The 26,199-nt window shown below is 33.9% G+C and overlaps 1 protein-coding gene across 9 annotated transcripts in view; it reads left to right on the top strand.

Annotated features, from left to right (window-relative positions):
* Window positions 1-26,199, top strand: part of KIAA0586 (KIAA0586 ortholog) — a 105,150-nt gene that overhangs the window by 47,432 nt on the left and 31,519 nt on the right. For all 9 annotated transcript variants that reach the window (XM_033109491.1, XM_033109486.1, XM_033109487.1 and 6 more), the window contains 8 exons: window positions 2,008-2,167; window positions 2,581-2,800; window positions 3,363-3,616; window positions 4,642-4,715; window positions 6,520-6,654; window positions 8,257-8,437; window positions 16,612-16,766; window positions 19,907-20,015. In XM_033109491.1, the coding sequence (XP_032965382.1) occupies window positions 2,008-2,167; window positions 2,581-2,800; window positions 3,363-3,616; window positions 4,642-4,715; window positions 6,520-6,654; window positions 8,257-8,437; window positions 16,612-16,766; window positions 19,907-20,015 (1,288 nt within the window). The remainder of the gene's footprint in view (window positions 1-2,007; window positions 2,168-2,580; window positions 2,801-3,362; window positions 3,617-4,641; window positions 4,716-6,519; window positions 6,655-8,256; window positions 8,438-16,611; window positions 16,767-19,906; window positions 20,016-26,199) is intronic.

Below are 26,199 nucleotides of genomic sequence, written 5' to 3'. Positions count from 1 at the left end.
TCCTGTAGATCATCGAGACATCATTTTATATAGGTGAAACATTAAGCTGACTCACTTGAGGCATAAACATAAAATTACAGCAATCTCCATTAAATTCAAATATGTAATGTAATTGGTGTAATGTGATTAGGGTGCCAGAGATTTAGTACGTAGTTTTGGTCTACCCTTTATTAGGTCATTGGTAACTCAGGCAATGCAGATGTTATCAGGGTTATTGATTTCTCTATGCTAATTAATTTGTTTTCTGCCCATATACTGCCTATACTAACATGAGGGTAATTGAATATAGAAAAATCAGTATAAATAGGCAGTATATATAATTCTTAAGAGCACTTCGGAAGATCTAAATTTGAACCTCAGCTCTGTTAGTTTAGTCTCATCTGTGTAATAGAGAAAAAATATTTAGAGTTTAAATGAACTTGGCTTTACCAAAATCTGCTTACTGAATACCTAAGAGGGCAAGCTCCTCTCCCCCACTGCCATATTGTTCCTCATCTTCAGAATCGTCACATCTTTCCTTGGCCTTATGATCTTCCAAATATCCTTTAAAATTAGTTTACAAGTTCCATAAAAGATTTGTTTGGGATTTTCATGGGAATTAATCCAATTTTGATTGGTTTAGTTTGGGGAGAATTGACATCTTTATGATACTGTATATTCTTAGCCATCATATAAGATTTTGTGAAACATCCAATGAGATAATATATAAAAAGAGCTTAACCTAGTGCCTGGAACTTGATAAATATTCAGTAACTAATAAGTTTGTCATCATTATCCATTACCAATACTAGTAGGATATCTTCAAATCCTCTCATGATGATGAGTCAGTGGCAGTAGTGTATTTGAAAACAGCGCTCTCACGATATAATCAAGGAAAAAAAAATACAGTGTATTTCTTTCATTTAAAAATCAAGGCTAAAAATATGCTAAGTATTAAGCAATGCTATAGAATTTCTAATAATCTTCATGATTTTAAAATTGTGTGTCAATTTGCAATTCATAATACAGAATAAAGGCTAATCACCCTATTATATAAAGATGTTTAAATGCAAAGAAAAGGACAAATAATGTATTTGAAAGATGGGAAAAAGACATATCCAGACAGGTCACACACAAAAAAAGAAATACAAATGTATATCTACATATAAAAAAATAGTCAATCTCCCTGATAATAAGAAAAAATCACTGAAATAAATCCCATTTTTACTTACGGGACTGGTAGCACTTTATAAGTTTGATAATACCATTGTTCAGCAGCCCTTGGGGAAATGGGAATTCTCATACCTTCTGGTGTTAGTATAAAATAATACAACCCTATAAAGGGACATTTGGCAATATGTATTAGCCCTTTATGGGACTATATTCCACAGATAGTCTACACATATAAATGACTTAAATCAAGATAATATTATATTTGATAACGCTGGGGAAGAGAACTAGGTAGATAGGACATGGGTAAGAAAGGAGACCTAATTTTCACCGTCATCCTTTTGTACCTTTTAAATTTTGAATCATTTGAATGATTACAATGACTTAACACATTGAAGTGTTACTTTTTTCTTTCCCAGTACTTTCTATCTCCATGTTGTCTTTATTTTACCACCCCCCCTACTTCTTCTTATTCTTCCATTGCTTTTTACAAGCTCTGTTCTTTTGTGCTAAAAGGCTGATTTTTGGTATCTCGTCAATTAATTAAAATGCTTCCTTTCTGTTACCCAGGTTATGTTTGGGTTTGAACTTCATCTGTGTCTGTTTAAGCTTCTCCATGTTAGAAGAGGCAGCCTTAGATTTCTTTGGGGCCTATTTCAGAAGCAGAATTATTTCAGTTGTCCTAGGCTTTCTACAGGCTAGTCTTGAAACTAATAGTTTAGAAGTTCAAGGGCTTCGTTTCTTCCCCCTCCATTTAAATTCTGTGTAATCTGTGAATGAACTTACTTTATTGTTTCAAATTACATTTATTTGGGTGATGATAAACACCATTTACCTATTTTTGTTCATTTATTTTAGGCAAGAGTGTGTACCCCAGTGGCTACGCCACAGCCGACTCCTCCTCGCTCACCTTCATCACCCCCGAAGGAGCTGGTGTTGATCAAAACTCCAGATTCTTCTCCCTGTGATTCAGATCGCGATGTAGCTTTTCCTGTGAAGGAAATATTTGCTGAAAAAGGTAGACACCTTATTTCTATAACCCCATTTTAATTTTAGCAACTATTAAATAAAATGTCATGGTTTCTATTATAAAATGTTTTATAGATTAGTATACATATATCTACCTGTTGCTTACTATGTTTTAGTAAATCATTTTTTTCCTACATGGAAACTAAGGAATTTGTTGCCCCTTTCAAAAATATATAATCTAATAGACACTTAGACTACTTTTTAAGTTCATTTTGGTGTTAAAAGTAATGTCTTTCCAAGGTTATTTTCTTATACTTTACTAAAGTAATTTGGGAATTTTTCCATTAGTGGCCATCATTATTAATTATTTATATGCCAAAATGTAGGATTTCTGAAACAATATATCTTGCCTTTCTATGGAGTTATTTTATCTTTTTTCTTTCTTTTAAAAAAAATCTTTAGGAAATGACATGCCAACTGTCACACTAGTTAATACTCCAACAGTTACCCCTGCTACTACACCTCCTCCTGCAACAGCTCTTACCCCAACTTTGTCAGAGATTTCCATTGATAAATTGAAGATATCAAGCCAAGAGCTTCCCAAGCCATGGGGTGATGGAGACCTGCCTTTGGAAGAAGAGAATCCTAACTCACTTCGAGAAGAACTTCACCCCAGAGCTATGTAAAGATAACATACTTACTTTTATAATAGTAACTGTACATGTCATCTGAAGTTGACTTATGTGACCCATTGAAAACATCAGAAATGATAACTGAAGCTTTATAAATCACAAGCTACTTTATAATTTAGTAGAGAGAAGTTTCATAAATTTTAAGTTTTTAAAGTTTTTACCACATTTATTTATACCTTCAATTCTTTTTTCTTTAAACAGATTTTCTTGGGAACAGATTAAAATAAAGATATCTATCATATTGTTAATAAAATAGAAAAAGATTCCTTCCCAGTGTGAATCTTCATTTACCATGATCAGTGGGCTTTTACAGTACCATATATCTCCATGTAGATTTAATTTGTGGATGGTAGAACGTTCAAGATGGTCTATAATTAAGGCATGCAAACAATTTTGGGAAAGTAAATTTTGTTACTTAATTATAGTAGTGCAGATTATAGAAATACTTTGCCGAAGGAGACATAGTACCTTTGAGTCTGTTTTGAATATCAAAATTAATATAGGCCTGCAGAGTGACCTAATTAAGTTCAAGATACATCTTTTTCTTCTTAGTGTAATGTCTGTGGCCAAGGATGAAGAACCTGAGAGCATGGCTTTCCCCGCTCAACCTGCACCTCCAAAGCCAGTTCCCTTGATGCCGCTTCCTGCTAGCACCAAAACGCCTTCCCCCATACAGAGGCCAAGTTCTGACTCCTCAACAATGGGGAGCAGCTTGAGCTTTACTGTCACTGAAACTGAAACTTTAGATAGACCCATCTCTGAGGGAGAGATTTTATTTGACTGTGGTCAGAAAGTGGCTCCCAAACGTAAGTTAACTTGTATCAATTGATTTCACTGGTTAGGTTCTGATAATTTCTAAGGGATGCTTAGATTTTGATAATTCCTAAGTAATACTTTTGTGTTTAAAGTGTTTTTACTTTATCACAGCACCAATTAATTGTAATAAATGTTCAACATACAAAAAAAAAAGTGTTTTTACTTAAGTTTTAAGATTTAACATGGTCTGGTAGAAAGATATGGACCCTGCAAGTTAACTATTCTGAGCCTTAACCTCAGAAAGTAAAATCTCCCTTAGAAATCCCACCCTCAAGAATTAACATCACTCTTAATAGTTTGGAGTTTTACCTTCCAGTCTTTTCTGTGCATAGATAGACATCTAAATCCATTTGTATATGCATGTATTTTCACCTTTAAAAATAAGATCATACTATATATATATTGTTTTCAAACCTGAATTTTTTAACCTAATAATATATTGGGGACATCTTTTTTTACTAATATATATAGCTCCACCCCATTTTTTTTTTTTTCTTTTTAGTCTGTGTAGTCTATTAAAACAGTGCCATAGTGGTGGGCATTTGGGTTGTTTTCAGTGTTTCCATACTAAACTCTCCAATGAACATCCTTGCACATAAATATATCTTTGTGCACATATCTAATAACTTTCTTAGAATACATGCCTAGAAGTTGAATTGCTGAGTCAGATTATGCAACTTTAAAATAGCGGTATATTGCCAACATGCTTTCCGGAAAGGTTAATCAGTTTTTAATTTTAATCTGTTTTAAATTACATCAACAGTATATAGGAGTGCCCCTTTCTCAATGTTATAGTTATGGTTGATATTTATAACTCTTTTGAATTTCTGACAAGCTTGGTAGGTGAAACAAAAATTCATCTTTGTTGTAAAATATCCTTTAAAAAAACTGGTGAGATTAACTTGTGATTTACTTTGCTGAACTCTGCCAGTATTTTAATTGTATAATTTTAAATGTAATGTGCTATGCCTTTATGGTCAGATTATTTGCTAAATTTTTACATTTTAATATCTAGTTTTAGGAGATGGACTCTATCTGACAAACCTAAATGATAGCTTATCCAGTACGCTGCATGACGCCCATGAAATGGTAAGAAATGACTGACTCTACATTGAATTCTGACAAGCTTGATAAACTTGTTGCCAAATCAGAGTTTTTTCCTCAAATATTTGAGTTATAGACATAAAATTTAATAAAATATCCATGAAGGAATTTAAGGTTTCTTGCACATCTCTTTAGTATAATTGTGAGAGTGAAAAGAAAATTGTTAACTTCTGTGGCTCCAGTAGTTGAAAAATGCAGTTACTGTAATTAGATAATGAAAATCTAGCTCAGTGGAAATTGTCAATTGGATATGTTACCTTTATAATATTTCAGGCAGGACCTTAGCTGTTTAAACCAACTCTTTTATAATATATTTGTGTTTTCCCTATAACCGTGATTATAATTTCTTTGTGCTAGAAAACAATTGAATTCACTGGCTTAAAAAAATTCTGAAACAGGGCCCAGGGGCACTAACCCTTCCTAGTTATTGTCTAGTTCTATAGAAGAAAAAAGTAGCATTTAAAAGTTGTCATATGTATTTTCATAGATCTAATTTATTAAATAATATGGGGAAGGCATAAATGAGATATCTTTATTTTCAGAGAGAAATTATACTAACAACATTTGGCCTACTTAATATATCATTATGGCATCTTTATCCACTCTTAGAACTTTATGGTGCCAAAGCATGTTTAAGTTTGTTCAAAGAAAATAGCTCAGCCGAACCAGGGCTGAATTATAACATCTGTCTTTTTCTACATTTGAAACTAAACTCTTAATTTCGATATTTTTACTAAGCCTAAATCATGTATGCCACACATTTATAATAAAATCAAATACAGAAGTATAATCTTGAAAAACTGGGAATAGCTTGAAGTCATATTCCAGTAGGTATTTATCTGTATATAGCTGGAGGATAAGGATTTGTAATCCAGAGTTAAGAAACTTTATCTCATGAAAAATAAAATACCTAAGTCAAAAACTGTTAATAGAATTTAAAATCTTGTTAATACTAGAGGGTAAGGGGGGAGGGGTTGGTAGATGAGGGTAAAGGGGATCAAATATATGGTGATGGAAGAACTGACTCTGGGTGGTGAACACACAATGGGATTTATAGATGATGTAATACAGAATTGTACACCTGAAATCTATGTAACTTTACTAACAATTGTCACCACACTTTAATTTAAAAAAAAAAATCTTGTTAATACTTGTATTTACAAGAGAATCCAGTTTCTCTGACTCTTAGGCCCACATGGTCTCTCATTTTGGGGACAGTTCTATTTTGAGGCACCAAGAAGCCAAGGCTGAGCGTTCCAGCGAGAGCTTTTGGGTACCTGCTCCCTAGCCAGCACCAGAGGTCAGCACAAAGGCAGAGGGACTGTTGAAGGTCGTACAGGTGCCTTCACATGTTTCAGCAGTTTTCCATTTCTGCTTGCAGTCCAGGTTGCATCATTACCACAGTGCTTTGCCTCGTTGCCCGCTGTGGCCTGGCTTCGTGTACTGCACCAGTATGAAGCTAGAAACCTGTGAGCCAAATGTAAAACATTTGTGAATCATTGTAACTCATTCACAGGACAGAGGGTTTGACTTTCATGTTTTTAGAATAACTCTCCAGTGTAAATGTAACCAAATTGCTTTATATTATTATTTATATTGGAGGCAAATGTAAAGGGTTTTTAATATAGTCCAATGAGAACTAAATGAAAAGAGAGTCCGTTTTCTTTCCATAAAGTGCTAATGTGACCATTTTCATGATAACTATTAAGTTTTTTTAGTCATAAATTGAGAAAATGCAGTCGTTTGATACAATTTTTGGTTGTGCTAATTGTCTTTATGTTTCATTTAGGAAGATGATCCTCCTAGTGAAGGACAAGTGATTAGAATGCCCCATAAAAATTTTCATGGAGATGCAATTCTTTCTCTTCTTGTGAAACAAAACCAGGAATCATTAGTTTCACAGCAAACAGTCTGTCGTTCTGAGGTACTTTTTGACCTTAATTTTTTTGGTTTTTTTTGGGTAGATACATACAGGAAAAAATAAAATATTTCTACTTTCAGTTAAAGCATGCTAATACTTCAACTTATTTAGGGTTTAGCCTTGTAGTAACTTTAACCTGGAATTATAGAGCTGTAGAGTTTTACAGCTGAAAGGAATTTGGGCCATTTGTTCCCACCCTCTTGTTCTATAGTTGAAAAAAACTGAAGCCCTTTCAAGTGATTTATGAGAATCATTCATTATTTCTTTCTTTCCACCACCATTTACTGAGTGTTTGCTGTATGCCAGACACAACCTTGGAAAAGAGAAAAAGATGAATGAGACAGGAGACAGGACTCCTACCTATAAGTAACTGAGAGTCATGTGAGAGAAAAGGGCTTAAATACAGTGCAGTAACTGGTCAAATAGCTGTGTTTTATGAGTGTATATGGACTCAGAGGAGGAAAAACTGCTTCAGGTTTGATGACATATCAGATAGGACATGATATTGAGAGAAAATGTATCTGCCATCGTACTAAACTTTGCCCAAGAGTCTCCAAGGGTTTCTTAGTTGCAAAACAATCCTTTTCTATTTAAAGGATGTTGAGGCAATTGGTGTTCCTAAAGAAAAGTCAGATTAAGGGACTAAGGGGTGATAGAAATATATGGAGAAGAATTAGGGCAAGTTATAGAAAATCCTGAATGCTGGGCTAAGAAGTTAGATTTTATTTTGTAGTCAGTAGAGTCATCGAAGATGTTACAGTAGTGACTTCTTCATATATTATAGTAAAAATCCCCACTTGGTTGAAATTAAACTCCTTTTAAATGAGAAACATGAAAGCTTTCGGGTATTAGAATTTTTATTCTGTTCTTGATTAGTAAACGTATTAATTAAAATATCTCCAAATCACAAAATGTGGTAATAATTAGGTATCTAATTTTTAATACAGAAAGAAAATAGAAGTCTTAATTTTTTTAAGTTTTTTATTTCATATATTTGATAAGCATATTTGTACTTTTTTTACTTTTATACTTTCGCAGGGAAAGAACTTTATTAAACATTAGTTAAAGTAGTCGTCTTCAGTCTGCATACTTATAAAAAATATAATTGTTTGTATAGAGGTAATCTTTATATCACTTAAGGTATATCCTTCTCATCAGTTGTTTAATTATAAAATTTACACTAATAATTTAGGAAATTTTTATTAATGAAGAGTGAGAGATAAATTTTCTGTCATTCTAATTTGAAGCTTTCTGAACAATAATATGTTGAGGCATTTAATATCTTAAAATTTTTCTCGTGTTTCATTGATATCTAATTTGAAGTTTAAAAAATAGATAATGGTTGTTTAACTTCATACAAAAACAAGATATGAAAAAGAAAGCCTATGGCTAGATGCCTCATTAAACTAACTTTTTAAACTTGCCTTTCATGTAGTGTGTATGTGGCATAATAAGCACTCTCTGAAATACCTTTGAGGAGTCCAGTGGTGTGGATCATGCATGGTGTTTGACAAATATTTCCTGCTTTGGCTTGATTTTAATATAATGTTTGACAAATATTTCCTGCTTTGGCTTGGTTTTAACAATTGTTTTTGTTTTCTACAGGACTTGGAAAGCAGCGTGGGTGAACTTAGCGAAGGACAAAGGCCCAGGCTGACAGCAGCAGCCGCAGTGAACGTCTTAATGGGACATTCTGTCCACATGCAGCAGCCTGTCGCTAATGCAGAGTCTTTGGATCAAAAACATGCTCTGAAGCCATTATCTCAGCAATTTGACATGGTTACAGGTATACACCAAAATATTTGCTTCTTGATGCATCTATTAAAATATTCACTTTGAATCCCATTGTACTTTCTTTGTGCTGTTTCCATGCTGAATGCTATATTCTGTTTTATGTTATTATTTATAGTAGTGTTCCTAATTTGAATTGAGAAAAGCATAACTATTTTCAGGTGGAAACATGCAAACTTTCTTTATTAAAAAGGGTCTTTGTAATTGAAAGTTTGGTAATAGCTTTTTCGTGGTATACATAGCAGTGTTTCCCCGAATGGGATTCATTTATCTGTGTTGGTACATGAACCCCTGGGTGGGTAATGCATGAGATAATGTTAGTAATATGTATATATACACTTAAAGTTTTTTCATAGTGATACAGTTATGTTAATATATACTGAAAAAATATAACTAGCCCATCAAAACTGTGACATAACAGTACTTGTTTAGGACAAGGGTAAATTAGCTAATGCTGTAGAAATTCACTCTTTACACTGTATGAATTTCCGACTCCATGCTCAGTGCACTCAGGATTATTTTAGAACTTCGTTACTTAAACTTTCTGCTGTAACACTTTAGGAATAAGAACAGAATAGAAAATACCAATCATTAGCATGTATAGTTAATTCTCGTTATCTGCAGTACACTTATGTTCTAGAGTCTCTGAGGGAAAATACAGGGTTGGGTTTCTGTGAACCTCTGATCATAAAATTTGTGTCAGTTGATTAATTACATAGCCTTGTTTTATGTGTGTTTCTATTTAAATACACTTATTTAATATATATTGTTGATTCATTAACGTTGTACTCAGGGCCATCAGCACTGTAACTCATGCCTGAATGAAGCTTATTTAACACGTGTATTTTTTCTGTAAGGCCCTTCTTGCACTTGGAACACTAGAGAGCACTTCAGCACTATGTTTGGGGGCCATTTTAAAATAGCAGAATCACCAACAAAATATACAAAAATGTGAAAAACATGTTACTAAATTGACAGTAAAAAGTCCACTTGCTTACAGTGGAAAAGCTGCGGTGAGAATGCAGAGCATCTCTGTGTCCAACCTCAGCTGGTAAAGTGTATATAGGGTGATTCAGGTGTTTTGCTTCTCTGCATATGTCCGCATATGACTGCGAAAGTGCTGTGAGTATTGATTTGGGGTTACAACTAAATTTGATCAAGTAGGTGAATTTGCAAATATGGAATCTTCAAATTAATGAGGATCAACTATATTGTCATTTACTGACTTTTCCATTCCCATTCTCGAGGTATGCTGGTTTTTTAGAAATCAGAAAAGGAAATACCTGAAGTGACAAAAACATTGGTATGCAGTATTTAAAGTCCCAATTTTATAGAGTGGATACCTTATATCATTTCAGAATTGAAAGTAATTCTAGACAGTTTTCCATGAAAATAAATGTAAAGTAAGATTGGAATTATTTCTCATTTTGTGTGCATAGTGAGTACGTTATGTTTTACATTCCCTTGAATTTGTAGGATTCAAAAAACAGAAATTGTGACACATTTGTGTCCAGCTATTGGTGTAGATAGCAGTTACACAGAATTGACACTAGGTGGCGCTCACAGATCACTTGAGAACTGATATGTACTTGCAAACAATTAGGTACTTGTTAAACAGTTATAGAATGAAATCCAAGAGAATAATATATTCTGTTCAGCCCCTCCTTATACCTGTGGTAGTGTCTAGCACATTACCTACAGTACAGTTCATTTTTAATAGCGGGTACACTGTAGATATTTGTTTAATTTAATTGGAAAAAATAATATGGGATAATGCAAGATTGAGTGTATAGATGAGGCAGTATAGTAGAGGGGCTAAGAATATAAACTTTTGGAGTTTCAGCTATCAGTTTGAATTCTAGCTCTGTGTATTTGGGGGCAAGTAACTTAACATCTCTGAGCCCAAGTGTCTGCATCTATCAAATGACGGTGGTACTAGTGTATTAGTTATCTATTGCTGTGTTACACGTACCCCAGTGTTTAGTAACTGAAGACAGCAAACATTTCTTATCTCAGACAATTCTGAAAGTCATAGATCTGGGCTGGCTTAGCTGGGTGGTTCTCAGGATCTCTCACGAGGTCGCAGTCAAGCTGTTGGCTAGGGCTGAGGTCATCTGAAGGCTTCCATTGGGGTTGAAGGATCTGCTTTCCACGCTCACTCATGGGGCTGCTGGCAAGAGGCCTTAGTGCCTCCCTGCATGAACCTTTCTCTAGAGCTGCTGCTGACATCGCAGCTGGCCTCCCCCAGAGCGGATGGCCTGAGAGAGGGAGCAACCAAGATGGAAACTGCAACGTCTTTTATAACCTAATCTCAGAAGTGACATGCCATTGCTTCTGCCACATTCTACCAGTAACAGACCAATACTAGCATAACAGAGTAGGGGGCCAAATAAAGGTGTGAATACCAGGAGACAGAGATCAGGGGGCCTCTTGGAGGCTGGTTACCACAAATAGTAGCCACCTCATAAAGTTACTAGGCGTAGTAAGTGACAATGCATGTAAGTAGTTAGCACAGTGCTTGGCACATCAGAGTTACTCTCTTTAATAATACCTGGAGTATGTAAAAATTCCTTCCAGTATTTTGTTACATAATGATTAAATTGTAGAAGAATGATTCCTGTGTATCATTATTTCTGCTGATGGCTAATCTCATGCCTTTTATATTGATTTTTAATATCTGTGCTTACAGAGAGGCTCATCTCTTCTTACTTTGCCTTTCTCTGCCCCTGCTTATTTTCAGAAAGAGTCCTATTTCTGAACCCATAGTCCCCTACTATTGTTTCTAATCCTGAGGCTCTCAGGTTGGGTTGAGTAACGAAAAGATGCAAAATGAGCTTGAAGAGTTCTTGGGAACCCTAAAATGTAAACTGGTATTTTGAACAAATTGTGAGAATTCTGGGATTTACTACCCAAATATAGCTCTTCATTTACTCAGGGAACTTGTATTGAATACCTACGGTGTACCTGTGAATATACTGTGTAGTATATTAGGCATTTGAGATAGATGATAGACCTCTGCTCTCAAGGAAGTTTACAAACTAGTGTAGGAGAAACACAAGAACGATGACAATTATAGTATTGTGTGATTAGTACAACACAGATTGCTGTGGGAGCTCCAAGGAGGAACTCGACCCACTCATGAGGGCTCAGAGAAGGTTTCCCACAAGAGCCAGTGTGAAATTGAATCTTAAAGAAATTAGATGGTGCAGTATGATAAGTATGTTCCAGTTTGTTTATTCATTTAAAAAATATTTTTTGAAAGCTTGCTATGCTCTAAGCACATTCTAGATGCTAGGAGTATAAAACCTGGTAAGGCTGTGTTCATAATGCGTTTTTTTCTCTAGTAGACATAATAGATAAGAAGGCAAAAACATGCAATAATATTATCATTATTGTGAAGAAGTCCATATAGGATGGGGGTACAAGAGAGTTGTACCTGTGGAAGACCATCAAGAAGAGCTTCATGCATGAGACTAGGCTTACTTGAAATGAATTCTCAAAGATGAATAGATGTTTGCCGTGTGGTAAGTGAGGAGGGACCTTCTAGGCAGAATACGTATGACATGAGACAAGGGGATAAAGTTGAATAATAGCAAGACCTAATCAGGGAAATATAAATACTTTATCAATGAATTATAGCTTAGGATGCAATGAGATTGGAACAGTGAGTAGAAGCCAGGTCCTAAAAAACCCTGAATGATGATACATCAAGTAGTTTTTGGATTTACTCTAAGACAGTAGGGATCCATGTTTTATGCAAAATGGAAAATAATGCCAGTCTTACTTTTTTTCCCATGGAAAGTTCAGTTTTGAGTTTCTACCAATTCTGAAAGTTTTGTGATATTCACAGATCCATTAAGGATTATAAGTAAATGAGTGATATGATAGTATTTCCCTGTTATTTAGCAAGATCGTCTCAGGTGCAATGTGATGGGTAGATTGGAGAGAATTAAGAGTGGCATTAAGGAGCCTGGTTAGACAGCTATTAAAATAAACCTGGTGAGACATTATATAGCAGCAAGGATATATAAAAAGGGAGATTTGAGAGACACTTATGGAGGAGAATGGACAATTCTTCGTTTAAATCTGAGACGTGCCAAAGAAGGGAAAATCTAAGAAATGTGTAAGTTTCTGGCTAGAATGATTGTGTAGATAGTATTTCCATTCCCTGAGAGAGAGGGAATATGGAAGAAGGACAGAATTAGGAGGAAATACGGATGAGTGGGGTTTTATACATGCAGAATTTGAGGTGCCTTTGGGTTTTATGCAAATGGGATCATCTGTTAGATATGCCTGACCTAAAGCTGCTGGCACTGGCCATTTCACGTGGCCTTAGTCTTCTCTGACAGTCCACCATGATTGCTTTGTCATAACAATAAGATTCTATGGTTGTCAAGTAACATTAGGGATTTGAAGTTATGATTAATTAAATTAATTTGACTTGAATGAAATACTTTAAGCATCCCTCTTACAAAGGGTTAACTTATATTATATAGACAACACACCCACACTCAGTGAACATACTTTTTAGAAGTGACACAGCAAATTCAGCGTTCTTACAATTGCTGGTGTAGAATCCTTTCCTGACCTTATCACTGCGTTAGATACCTGTCATATGTGCTTTCTGTATAGTCCTCTAATGTCACCTGCCTGATGTTTCTCTTAACACGCTGACTTATCATCTCACTTGAGGGTAGAGACTTTATCTTGTTCACTGTCTTATCCCTGTCACCCAGCAGAGTGTGTAGCACATAGTGCACAGTCAGTAAATATATGTTGAATGATAGGGTGTTGTATGAGTTAAAAGCTATTAGGCACTTTTAATGCTTTTGAGGAAATGTTTGATTATATACTTACTGGGTTTCTACATTTAGTTTTCTTTCATCCAAATTTACCTTGTGTCCTTTTAATTAATTTTTTTCTTTATACCCATACATTAACCACATATAATTTTACATAAAAACAAAATGTGATTATATCATATATTACTTTAAATTACAGACTTTTTGTTTTTTTTGAGTGCCCTCCATCTACCCTTCTCCTCACATTTTCTCCTATGCCATGTTTATCCCAGGTGACTCATAGTAAGATTCTGGTGTGTAAACTTTTTATTTTCCTTGCACATATATAAAATTGTAAACATACATATGTGATGTATATGATACACATGATGTGTGTGTTTGTCGTTATTTTACAAGTTAAGATCATATCATGCACACGTGCCTGCATTTTGTTTTTACTCAGTAAACTCTGTGGAAATTTCTCCAGGTCAACTGATATTGCTTAAATTTATTTTTTTGAATGACTGCATAAAACCTTTTAGTATTTAGTCCATTAATTTATTCAGTCATTGCTCTATTGATGGATATTTACTTTATTATCATTTTGCCCACTATAAACAATGCTAGAGTACATATCCATACACATATCCATCCTAACATATTGTTGCATTTTATATTTATCAGATAGTTTCCCAGGAATGGTTACTGGGTCCAAGGGCAAATATATTTTTAATTTTAAAATAGATATGCCAAGTTGCTGTCTTAAAAGTTTAAACCTATTTATCTTTACCAGTAATTTATTAGAGCCTTTTTCTTGTGTCCTCTCCAGAAATTGTGTTTATTACTGTTTCTATTTTTGCCATTTTTGAAATTTAAATATATGTCTCTGACTACTGGTGATTTTGTAAGTCTTTTCATGTTTGTTGGCCATTTGGATTTTTTCTTGTGTTCTTTCCCTATCTGAGTAGGTTCTAAATTTTTCTTGTAACTTTTCTATATTTTAAATGTTTTCTGTCATGTGTAACAAATACTTTTCTCCAAATTTATACTTTGTTCATTGACATTACTTACGATCTTCCTTTGCCATATAATGAAAAAAAATTTTATGTACGGTTACTTACTGTCTTTTATATTTTCTGTATTTTCATGGCTTGCTTAGATTTCCCCTAATACAAGCTTATACCTGTGGTCTCCTAGATTTTTCTTGGCAAGATTTTCATTATTTAGTATATATTTATATTTAAGTCTATCTGGAATTTATTTTTGCAAATGGTATAAGGTAGAAGTCCAGTTTGATTTTCTTCCAGATAAATAGCTAGTTGTGTCAGCATCAATTATTATGTAAGCTATCTTTTCCTACTGAATGGAAATATTAACCAATTTGTATTAGGTTGGTGCAAAAGTAATTGTGGTTTAAAAGGTTAAAAATAATTGCAAAAACTGCAATTACTTTTGCACCAACCTAATATAATAAATTCCCATAGATGTAAGAATATTTTTCTGGATTCTTTATTCTAACCATTCTGGATCTAAAACATTCTTTATTATCTAAAATGTATTAGACTATTGGGTCTTTATGGCACTTTCTGTTATCGATAGAGCAAGTTTTCCTTTTTAAAATTATTTTTTATATTTTTCTTGGCAATTCCCAGGCATTTATTCTTCTGTATATCTTAACATTTTTTTCAATTAAAAATCACCCTAATTGGAATTATATTGCTTTATGTATATTGGGAGAATTTAATATTGGGAGAATTGACATTTTTATGGTATATCTTACTATTTGTACAGATCTTGCAGATTTCATAATTTTCTTCATATGGATTCTATGCCCTCTCCAATAATTTTATTCTTAATTATTTTATAGTTCGAGTCACTATAGTAAAGGATTATTTTTCAATTGTTTACATGTATATTGATATAATATACAAAAAAGCCAATGATTTTTACATATTTATCCATTATCCAGTCACATTACCAAATTCTCTTATTAATTCTAATAGTTTTCTTTTTCCTTACTAGAGTCTCTTGGGTTTTGCTAGATATATAACCATATAATCAGCACAAGAGTTTTTAATCTCTTCTTTTAACATTCTATGTGCTAATTCTTTTAATTCATTTGCCAGTCTTAAGAAAATGTTGGAAAAGTGACATAGGAATAGAAAAAGGTATTTTAGAATATAAAGAGGCTTATATAAGGTCTGGAACAATAGTTACTCTAAATGATGGATACTATGAACCATTATTTAAATTAATCTTATGTTTCGCTAGTAATTAAATGAGAATTAAACAGGTAATAATGTTGAGAAATTGTTTTGTACAGATTGAATACCAGAAAGGTAAAACTTAAAACTCATTATATGTATTTTGCTTCATGCAAAACACACCTGAAAATATAGACTAACATAAGAGATGAGAGGGTGACTATTTGCTAAACCTAAGAAATTGTCAATAGACTGCATTTATATGGAAAATATCTATGAAATCTTTAAAATATTATGTTAAACAATTTAGTTTATGTATAACATTTCAGGTCTATTTCTGTTGATTAAAATGAGATAGACTATACTGTGTTATATTTAAAAGGTGGCCATTAATTAGGAAAAGCAGTTTTTTAGAAATATTTTAGCAAGAATCTGAAATAAAGAACAGTGACTAGGAGTTTGAAGATGAGGATTTTAATTCCTCTGTATCTTTTACTAACTCTCTGATTTTTTGGACCATTAACTTCCCTGAGCCTTAGCTTTGTCAGTGAAAGACAGTTATACTATCTGATTTGCCCTAACTTACAGAATGATTGTGAGATTCAAATTAAATGAGATAATGTATATGCAAGTGTTTGGAGTATAAAGTATAATATAAAAGTATAGTGACATTATTATTAGATAGGTATCTTTGCTCTTATTGTCTTCTTTTTATTGATTTGGTGGAGACGCCATTTAGATTAGGAAAAGAGGAACTTGATCATTTGAAGAAAAATATCTACAAAACAGAGCTAAGTAATACTAACATTTTCTAGCCAAGAAATTGCCCCTTGCTTTGAGATTACATTTTAGATAGTATTGTATTGACTCTCACTGATAGAAAAGGTAAGCTGGAGTGTTAGGAGTTGTGTGTAGGAGTGGGGATTGGGTGTAAACTGCATGAGCAATTTATTGCTTGGAAACTTAGGTTAGAATGTCCATAGATTTGTTTGAACATAGGCGCTTTTTGCATTTCTTTCTGAGCTTTGGTTTTATTTGCAATGTAGGCTTGGTGTTTGGTTGAAGTACACTGCTACTTCTAATTCAGCAGGTAAGAAATAATTGGTAATTTTAGTCAATTATTTATTGTTTGTCTAAGATAAATTAACAATTTATTTTAACTTTTTGTTTATATTTGATAACAGGTGGTGTTCATGAAGATTCATGTGCTAGTCATGGTCCAATGAGCTTGGGAGAATTGGAGTTGCAGCCAGATTCTCATCTTGCTCTTCCCACAAGACTTCTTACAGCACAAGCAAAGGATGTTAAATTATCAGAAGCAGCTGAAGATTATTCTCAGGTACCCAATCAGTAGTACTTGTGCTACATTTAAAATGAGGATGGTAACAATATTGCCTTAGCATGGTACACTCTCAAGAGCATAGTCTTTGGAGTAAGATGGCCTCAAATCGTGCCTCCTTTATTTACTTACTCAAGCCTGGATATAAATCTTAGCTCATTTCATTTCTAGCTGTGACCTTCAACACACTTAGCCTTTTTCTAATCTTTAATTTCCTCATATTTAAAGATTAAAAATAATGTGTGTAAAATATCTGTTGCCTAATTAATAGCTATTATCATTTACAGCTCTGTATCCCTATGCAATATCTAGCTCAGAAATTTGTATGTAGTAGGTACTCAATAAATATTTATTACATTAAAATTTGCAAAATGTGTTACCATGAAAGATAAGATTTCATACTGAGTTAAGCAATGATCCATACAGTCTTACATATTGAAAAAAAAAATTTATTCTTCAAGACTTAAAAAAAGTGCTCATGTTAGTAAGTGCAGTTTTACACTGTGTAATAACATGCATTTATCACTGTGGATTAATTTACTCAATAAGTATTCATTGTACGGTATTGTATAGCATAGTATGATGTTGAGGATGAAAGCCAAAAATATGTAAAATAAAGATTGTGTATGAAATACACCATTATGTAGGGTTCAGAAATATCTGTTAATAACTTCTGTATAAAATAAAAATTGTTTTTGACCTTGAATTAGGCAAAAATGACACCAAAAGCACTACCCATGAAAGAAAAGTATTAATTAATTGGTCTTATCAAAAATAAGTTCTCTTTAAGACACACTGTTAAGAGAATGAATAGACAAGCCACAGATGGGAGAAAAGATTTGCAAATTGCTTATCTGATAAAAGACTTATACCTAGAATATATGAGAACTCACAGAATTCAATACTAAGGAAACCAAACAATATAAATAAAAAGTAGATAAAGTATTTGGACAGATATTTTACCCAAAGAAGATATACTGATGGCGAGTAAGTATGTAAAGAGATTCTCAACATCATCAGTCATTAGGAAAATGCTAATTAAAACCACAAAGAAATACCATTACACACCCATTAGAATATAAAAAATTAGAAAGACTGGCATTCCAGGTGTTGGCAAGGATGTAGAGCAACTGAACTCTCGTACGCTGCTGGTTGGGAATTTAAAACCTGGTTGGGATTCAACCACTTTAGAAAATAATTCAGCAATTTCTTTAAAAAGTTAGACGTGCAACTACCATGTGACCCAAGCATTTCAGTCCTAGGTATTTACCCAAGAGAAACTAAAACATATGTCTACACAAAGACTTGGACGTGAATGTTCATAGCAACTTTATTTGTAGTAGGCCCAAACTGGAAACAACACAAATGTGCGTCAACTAGGGAGTGTACAAATGGTGGTATAATCTCTACAACGGAATACCACTCAGCAATAAAAAGCCATGAACTGCTGAAACATACAGTAACATGGACAATTCTCACAAAAGTTATGTTGAGGAAAAGAAGCCAGACCCCCTCCTCAAATGTGCCTACTCTATGATTCCTTTTATATAAAATTCTAGAAAATGCAAACTCATCTATGGTAATAGCAGGGAATACAAACGTATATGAGAAAACTTTTGAGATTGGTGGATATATTCATTATGTTGTCTTGATTGTGGTGATAGTTTCATGGGTATATACATATGCCAAAACTTAGCAAATTGTACACTTTAAATATGTGAAGATTATTGTCACTTATACCTCAAAAAAACTATTTAAAAAATAAAAGAAAGATTGCTTTCCTTTAATTGTTGGCCTACTTTAAAATAAAACTATGCTGTGTCACCAGAAAAATGGGCCTCAAAAAATTCATTTGTTAGATTTCTTTAACAGAGAAGTATGGCTAGTAAGCATGATAGCACACACTTATAGTACTTACTCTGCCAGATGCTGTTCTAAGCCTTTATATATTTAATCCTTACAACAGCCTAATGAGATAGGTATTATTCTTATTATTATCCCCATTTTATGCATGAAGAAGTTGAGGTTTGAGGAGTTAATAACTTTCCCAAGGTCAAAACTAGAAAACGACTTAGCCAGATTTAGACACGAGCTGTTTGGCTCCACTGTACTCAGCCCTTCATCACCGTGGTTAAGGAAGGCGGCCAACAGGGAGGCTCTGAGCTGAAGCAGCCAGAGATGGTCGTAGTACCCATCTTCGAAATGCACACCAAAATAATATTTCCTTCAAGGCGGGAGCCTACATGACTAATGGCTCTAAACTTCGAAGACCAGAGTTAAGGCTAGTTGTTAGGACTACAGTCTAAAATAACTCACTTTTATCTGTAGATGAATAGGTGCCTGCCAGAGCTGGGGTGGTTATATTTGAGTCCATGTGCACTGGTGTTTCACATTCTTCTCTGCTTGTATTTGTTGATAAGAGTTCAGAGATATCTTTTGAAGTTACTGTCAAAGTATATCTGGTAGCTGTTTTCAGGGACTTACTTATAATTAGGCTCATGAAATGGGAAAAGCAAGAGAGAAGATGGCTAAAGTCACAATTTGTGACGTGTGATTGTGAAGGAATTTGTGACTGCTATAAATTTCAAATTTGGTTAGGTTATAGTAGGTAAGGAGGAGAGATGATGGGACTTATGGTAGCCTGTACATTTCTTGAATGGCAAAGGAAGATAACAAAACCTCTCACCCTTGTGGGAATTAAATTATGTCACTGTATATAAAAGCTCTTCGGAAATTGCAGTGCATTATGCAAATTTTCATTTTATGGAAAACTAGTTATATGGGAGCGCTTACAGCCAAATTAAGTTTTTATCCTGTCTAAATCCATCATGCGTATATATCTAGAATAGTTTGAATTATAAGGAGCTCTGAATTTTCTAGTAAAAATAGGCAGAAATTATTTGAATGTTTGAAATCTTTGTATGTTATTCAAATCTCTTTAAAGACTTTATTTGCATATCTTTTCTTTAGTAACATGTACTCCATTGTTCATCTGTCAATTAGACGTCATGCACAATATCCAAATTTTATATAATGAACATCTAAGTAATTTAATTGCTCAAATTATTTTAAAGTAACCTTAAAAATAATACTATGACTTCATGTCTTAAATCCTTCAACCCCAATGGAAGCCTTCAGATGACCAACAAAAGCAAGACCAAGATGTTAAGCAAGTCGAACACAAGCCAGCACAAAGTCGTATAATACGTGTAAGAAGTAAATCTGATATTTCACTTTCACAGCAACAAGGTAGGATTCGTTTCCTTTTAATAATATTATAGTTTGATACTTGTCCTGATATGAGAAATCTTTACTTTTATATATGTCTTGTTCTCTAGGTTTTCTTTTTGTTTGTTTTTTCTCATTTAGTCCATTGGGATAAAGAATCTGGTATCATATTTGACCATGTCTTTGTTCTTTTTACCAATAAACTCTATTTCTAATGGATTTCTATAACTCCCAGCTAGTGTTCCTTTAATGTTACCATTTTGTTCTTGTAAAATTGAATGTCTTTTTATCTCTATATAAGTCTGTATCTATATCATAGTTGTCTGTCTTAAATTATAATATGATAAAGGCAGGGGTTATGGCTGTTAAGGTGCTTTGTAAAGGCCATTTAGTGTTGTGTGGTGATGTTGACCAAATACAACTGAAAAACACAAAGGATTCTTATGGTAAATGCTATCATATGCATGAACTTTTCTGTACTATTGGTTGATTATCAAAATTGTGTGAACTACAGTCAGCATCACAGCATTTTGATGTTGTCTCTATGTTTCTGCAAGGCTGTTGGCCTTTTGTTATGTTTGCCGTCATGCTTTCTAGTCATTAAAATTTTGTATAACCTGAATTCTGAAATTTGGTAGGAGAAATTAAGATATCTTCTGTTTAAAACTTTCTATTCACAATCCAGGAAGAAGTATTAAGGATATTTTAAGCAGTGGAGTGTTTTTCTAATTATCGTTTTTTATCTCATTTATGGAGTGCCAATATAATTTCAAATATAGCTGTGCATTTGGCATTTTGGGGAGGACCTAAGTAGGAAGGAAGCATTCAAGATATATATTAAGAGTATGCTATATGAAGTTTAGGTACTTACTTTTCTGTTTGTTTTCTATTCTTCTCTTGCTCCAACTTGTCACAACTTTGCTTTCCCAACTACTCTTCTAGCCTAACTATGGTACGAGTAGTGTTAATATTGTATTTTAGAATCCTATGGAAAATTGCCTGTAAAACTCTCCTCATGGTATTTTAAAGTTAATCATGACAGTATATAGATCAGATGCGTGTTCCTGACCTACTATAAATGAGTACTGTTACCATTCATGGTCAGTGACTATACATTAAATTTACTCTTTTTAGAAAATTATAATTTCTTAAAATTATAAATGAATTGTGTCTCCTTGGAGGATGCCATATGTAACAAAATGATCATTTTTCTCAGCTTATAGAGAAATATCTTTGGTAAGATTTTAAAGATAAGTATCTCTCTTTAGGAAAGTGATGCTGTTTTGTTTCATATATATGAATGTCTGACCACAAGATGGCAATAGTTAAATTTTTGACTTAAGACAATGTCATTAAATAATTTCCAATTGACATTCAATAAGTCAATAAAAATCATAAGAATTAGAAAATACCCAGGTATTACTAGGAGGAGGAAGTTTTATTTTGAAAAAGTTTTGAACAGTGGACTTAATATGTATACTTTTTTTTTTCCATTTAATTTTACATCTACGTAATACAGAAGTTAGGAGCGCAGACCTATGTCAAGTTTGACTAAGACAAATAAATACCCAGGGCACTATAAATAGAGCATTTTAAATAGAAGCCAAGGGTTTCAGTCTATAATTGATACATATCTCCATACTGAATATTTTTTTAATGCATATGATTGCCTTGGCAAATACAGTTAGTTATGACTTTTTTCCCATAATTTTATGGGTTTTATTTTTTTTTCCCTGATGAAATTCTGAGACATAGCCAAATGTTTCAGAGGAAAGGAGAGTCAGAGTGCCAAAATCATCCTCTGGGATTTTCAGGACTTTGGGTGACCTTGAAGGAATTCAGTCTTATCTCATACACAGAGGTCTTGAAGATAATGAAGGAAATTCACCTGACCACGAGGGAATCAAAACCACATCTTGTCTGGCAGATAAATGCTTCTAAGAATATCTGACCCCCAAATTATGGCTGTTTCAGGGGGAGATATTATGTATTTCACTTTGAAATGGGTACTAGTTTACGATGTGTATATTAAAAAATCAAGCAATTTACTAGCAGTAGCAGCTCTTTCAGTGATCATCCATTAATAATTAACTGAAGATATAGGTTCTAGCAACATGCTTCTGGGAAATCTGTAAAATCCTCCCCCCCCTTGATTATTACTTTCAGCTTTTATTATAAAAAAGAGAGATTGAATTGATTGTTCCAACAGATGACATCTTTGGAGTCTAAGAGTAATACTCCTTCATTTGCTATTGAATTCTTTGGGTACATTTTTTACCACATGATACCACTTACCTGATTCTATATCCAGATTAATGGTTTTATAGTGAAAGCAACTTTCACTAAGTGATTTTAATAAGTCATTTTAATTTTTTTCCCTTTCACTGTACAAGTTAACTTTTTTCAATACAAATAAGTTACTAGTTTTTTTGTTTTTGAGACTAGTTTTAAATCCATTTATTTGTTTGCAAACCCAAGAACAATTAATTCTACAGAGTGATATATTAAAGTAGCTAACTTTAAAAAATATTTTCCTCCTTTAGTTTTTTTTAAATTTTAAGACCATTATAATAAATAATAATTAGGAAGTCAAGCGTACTATACTATAATCAATGGGGAAAAATTAGATCACGTTTTGTGTTTATATGCTAAGATAGATCATTTGTCTAAGTTGCTTGAAATTCACAGCATTCTTCAGTTTTCTTATTTGTAGGTCACTCAGAAAATATGTGTCGAAATGCTAAAAGTAATAAATGTAATTGCAGTAATTTATCAAAATCAGGTTACATTTTTGTTTGAAATAAACTTACAGAATCACAAATGTTTTCTTTTTTTGACATTATGTCTTGAGTTTAATTCCTAGCCATCTTAGCACTTTTTTTTAAATTCAAATTTATTGAGGTGACAATGGTTAGTAAAATTACATAGGTTTCAAGTGTACAGTGCTGCACTACATCATATATTTATCACCTTGTGTGATCACCATCCAGGGTCGGTTCTCCTTTCATCACCATATATTTGACTCCATTTACTCTCATCTCCCCCTCTCCCTTTATCCTCTGGTAACCACTAAACTGTTGTCTGTTTCTACGAGTTTTTGTTTCTTTATTTGTTTGTCTTGTTCCTTTGTTGCTTTCAGTTTTATATCCCACATATCAGTGAAATCATATGGTTCTTGACTTTTTCTGTGTGACTTATTTCACTTAACACAATAATCTCCAAATCCATTCATGTTGTTGCAAATGGCACTATTCTCACCTTTTCTATATTTTCTCAATATATTCCATTGAGTATATATACCACATCTTACTTATCCAGTCATCTATTGAAGGATATTTGGTTGTTTCCATGCGTTGGCCACCATAAATAAAGCTGCAATGAACATTGGAGCACATAAATCTTTACAGATAAATGTTTTCAGATTTTTTTGGATATATACCCAGGAGATGGATTATTGGATCATATAACTATAAGACATTTTTTAAAATAAATTAAGGATAACACAAAGAAATGGAAAGACATTCCATGTTCATACATTGGAAGAATCACTATAGTTAAAATGGCCATATTACCCAAAGCAATATATAGATTTAATGCAATCCCCATCAAAATCCCAATGGCATTTTTTAAAGAAATAAAACAAAAAATCATCAGATTTGTTTGGAACCACAAAAGACCCCGAATAGCCAAAGCAATCTTAAGAAAAAGAACAATGCTGGAGGTAACACACTTTCTGACTTTAGCTTGTACTACAAGGCAACAATAATTTAAGCCGCCTGGTATTGGCAGAAAAACAGACACACAGTCCAATGGAATAGAATTTAAAACCCAGAAATAAACCCACATAAATATGGACAGATAATTTTTGACAAAGGAGCCAAAAACATACAATGGTGAAAAGAAAACCTCTTCAATAAATGGTGCTGGGAGAACTGGAAAGCCATGTGCAAAAGAATGAAACTAGACTGCTATTTGTCACTGTGTACCAAAATTAACTCAAAATGGATCAAAGACCTAAACATAAGACCTGAAACAATAAACTGCATAGAAGAAAACATAGGTACTAAACTTATAGACCTTGGGTTCAAAGAGGATTTTATGAATTTGACCTCAAAGGCTAAAAGGAAAGCAAAAGCTAAAATAAATGAATGGGACTATATCAAACTAAAAAGTGTCTGCACAGCAAAAGAAACCATCGACAAAATAAAGAGCCCATTTGGGAGAAGATATTTGCAAACAACGCCTCCGATAAGGGGCTAATATTCAAAACATATAAGGAACTCATACAGCTCAACAACAAAAAAACAAACAATCCAATTAAAAAATGGGCAGAGGACGTGAATAGACAAATCTCCAAAGAGGACATACAGATTGCAACAGACATAAAAAAATGCTCAGCGTCACTAATCATCGGATGCAAATAAAAACCACAATGAGATATCACCTCACCCCAGTTATAATGGCTATCATCAACAAGACAAATAGTAACAAGTGTTGGAGAGGCTGTGGAGAAAAAGGAACCCTCATACACTGTCGGTGGGAATGCAGACTGGTGCAGCCACTATGGAAGGCAGTGTGGAGGTTCCTCATCTCAGCACCTTTCTATTTTACATACAGTGATTGTGACTTTAAATATATCAGAATTAGGAAATTCAAAGCTTATGTATATTTAGAAGCTATTTCTGGCCACATGTGCAAATGAAATCATTTTTGTCCGATAAAGCAGTAATTTTTTTGCCTTTTTTATTTGAAATATAGCTAAATTACAATAGCTATCAGAATTATAATTAGTCTTAGTAATTTCAAAATCACAGTTAAAATTTTTTTAAGTTGAATTTTTTGTTCTTAAGGTATGACATGTAATTTCAAAACCAGATGTGTGGTTGGATCTCTGATAGGGAGGGGATGGGACACAGAGTGATAAATCTGCCCCAAATCCATGAATCCAAATGTGTAACAAGCATTATCTGAATAAATGTGTCTTCAGCAAATCCATGTTATTATTGATTAATAAAATAGAAATTCACTTTTAAATGTTAAATTCTGGAGTTCTGTTTCTACCTTGGATGAGGAAAATAAAAGGAGTTTCATGCTGCCCTATCTATAATAAAATGTCAGATAAACTATGAAATCATGATATTTCTTGAACTTATTCAACAGCTTATGATGTAGAACAACTAAGTAGCCTAACGTCCAAGGAGAGACAGAGTCCTCTAAGAGATGGGACACAGCACTTCTCAGTGTACCAGAGCACAGCCACAGGAAGAGACACAAGGCACCATACAGCAGATGAGATGTATTTGGCCATATTGTTCTAATAGGTGGCTGAAGGCCAAGCATAGACACATTGGTATCTACTGATTCAAGGGGATTTCACTCCCACTTGCAGTCTGTTCTCCACAAACCTCTAGCAAAAGAAAGATTGGGAGGCAGGGCAGGAGACTGGGGAGATTCCTGGAAGAGGAGAGTTCTAGAAAGACCAATGCCCCATTTGGACCCTTTTCCTATAATAACAAAAACCTTAAGTCACTAGGGAAAGGACAGCGTATCTGTCACCTGCAAAGTATAGGTGAAAACCCATGTGGCTGTGGGAAGTGTAAAGAAAAAATATCGACTCTTGGGAGATAGGAAAGAAATAGTGCTGGTCTCACAATCTTCAATCAATACCATTAGTGGTCTCCTATTGCTGGGAGAGGACAGGAAACTCACTCGAATAAAACTTGCTAAAGGGACAAGGCAGAGTTTGGCTGCCACAGGGAAGAGAGACAGGATCACAGTGGAAGCCCCCCCACAAGACCCAGGCACATAGGATCTGCCTGGGACTGAGGCTGGACTAGGACAACAGACAACTACTCCTTTTCCATCCCTCTCCATGAGACCAACAAGCACTGAGTAAGAAGCAGCAGCAGTCTACCAATGGGAAGGCACCAGAGTGTAGAGAGGAGAAACTCCCTTTGTTGTAGGGGACCAGTGAAGCTGAACGCTGGACTGGAACAGGAACATTGAGAAAAACCCTCTGGCATCCTAGGGCCCAGCCTAAACCCGATGTGACACTAGAAGATTTCGAAGCTGGTGGTACACCAAAGTTAACTGCAGCAACAACAAAACTCAAAGCCAACTTCTGACTCAATTAACTAAATTCCTCACACTAATAGCATAGCTGAAGAAGAGTTGTCCCTATTTCCATGCTTAAATACTATTTAAC

This window comes from Rhinolophus ferrumequinum, chromosome 6 (genome assembly GCF_004115265.2).
Source record: "Rhinolophus ferrumequinum isolate MPI-CBG mRhiFer1 chromosome 6, mRhiFer1_v1.p, whole genome shotgun sequence".
Classification (NCBI taxonomy): domain Eukaryota; kingdom Metazoa; phylum Chordata; class Mammalia; order Chiroptera; family Rhinolophidae; genus Rhinolophus; species Rhinolophus ferrumequinum.
Note: the sequence above shows the minus strand (reverse complement) of the source record. Positions and strands in the feature narration are given on the sequence as shown.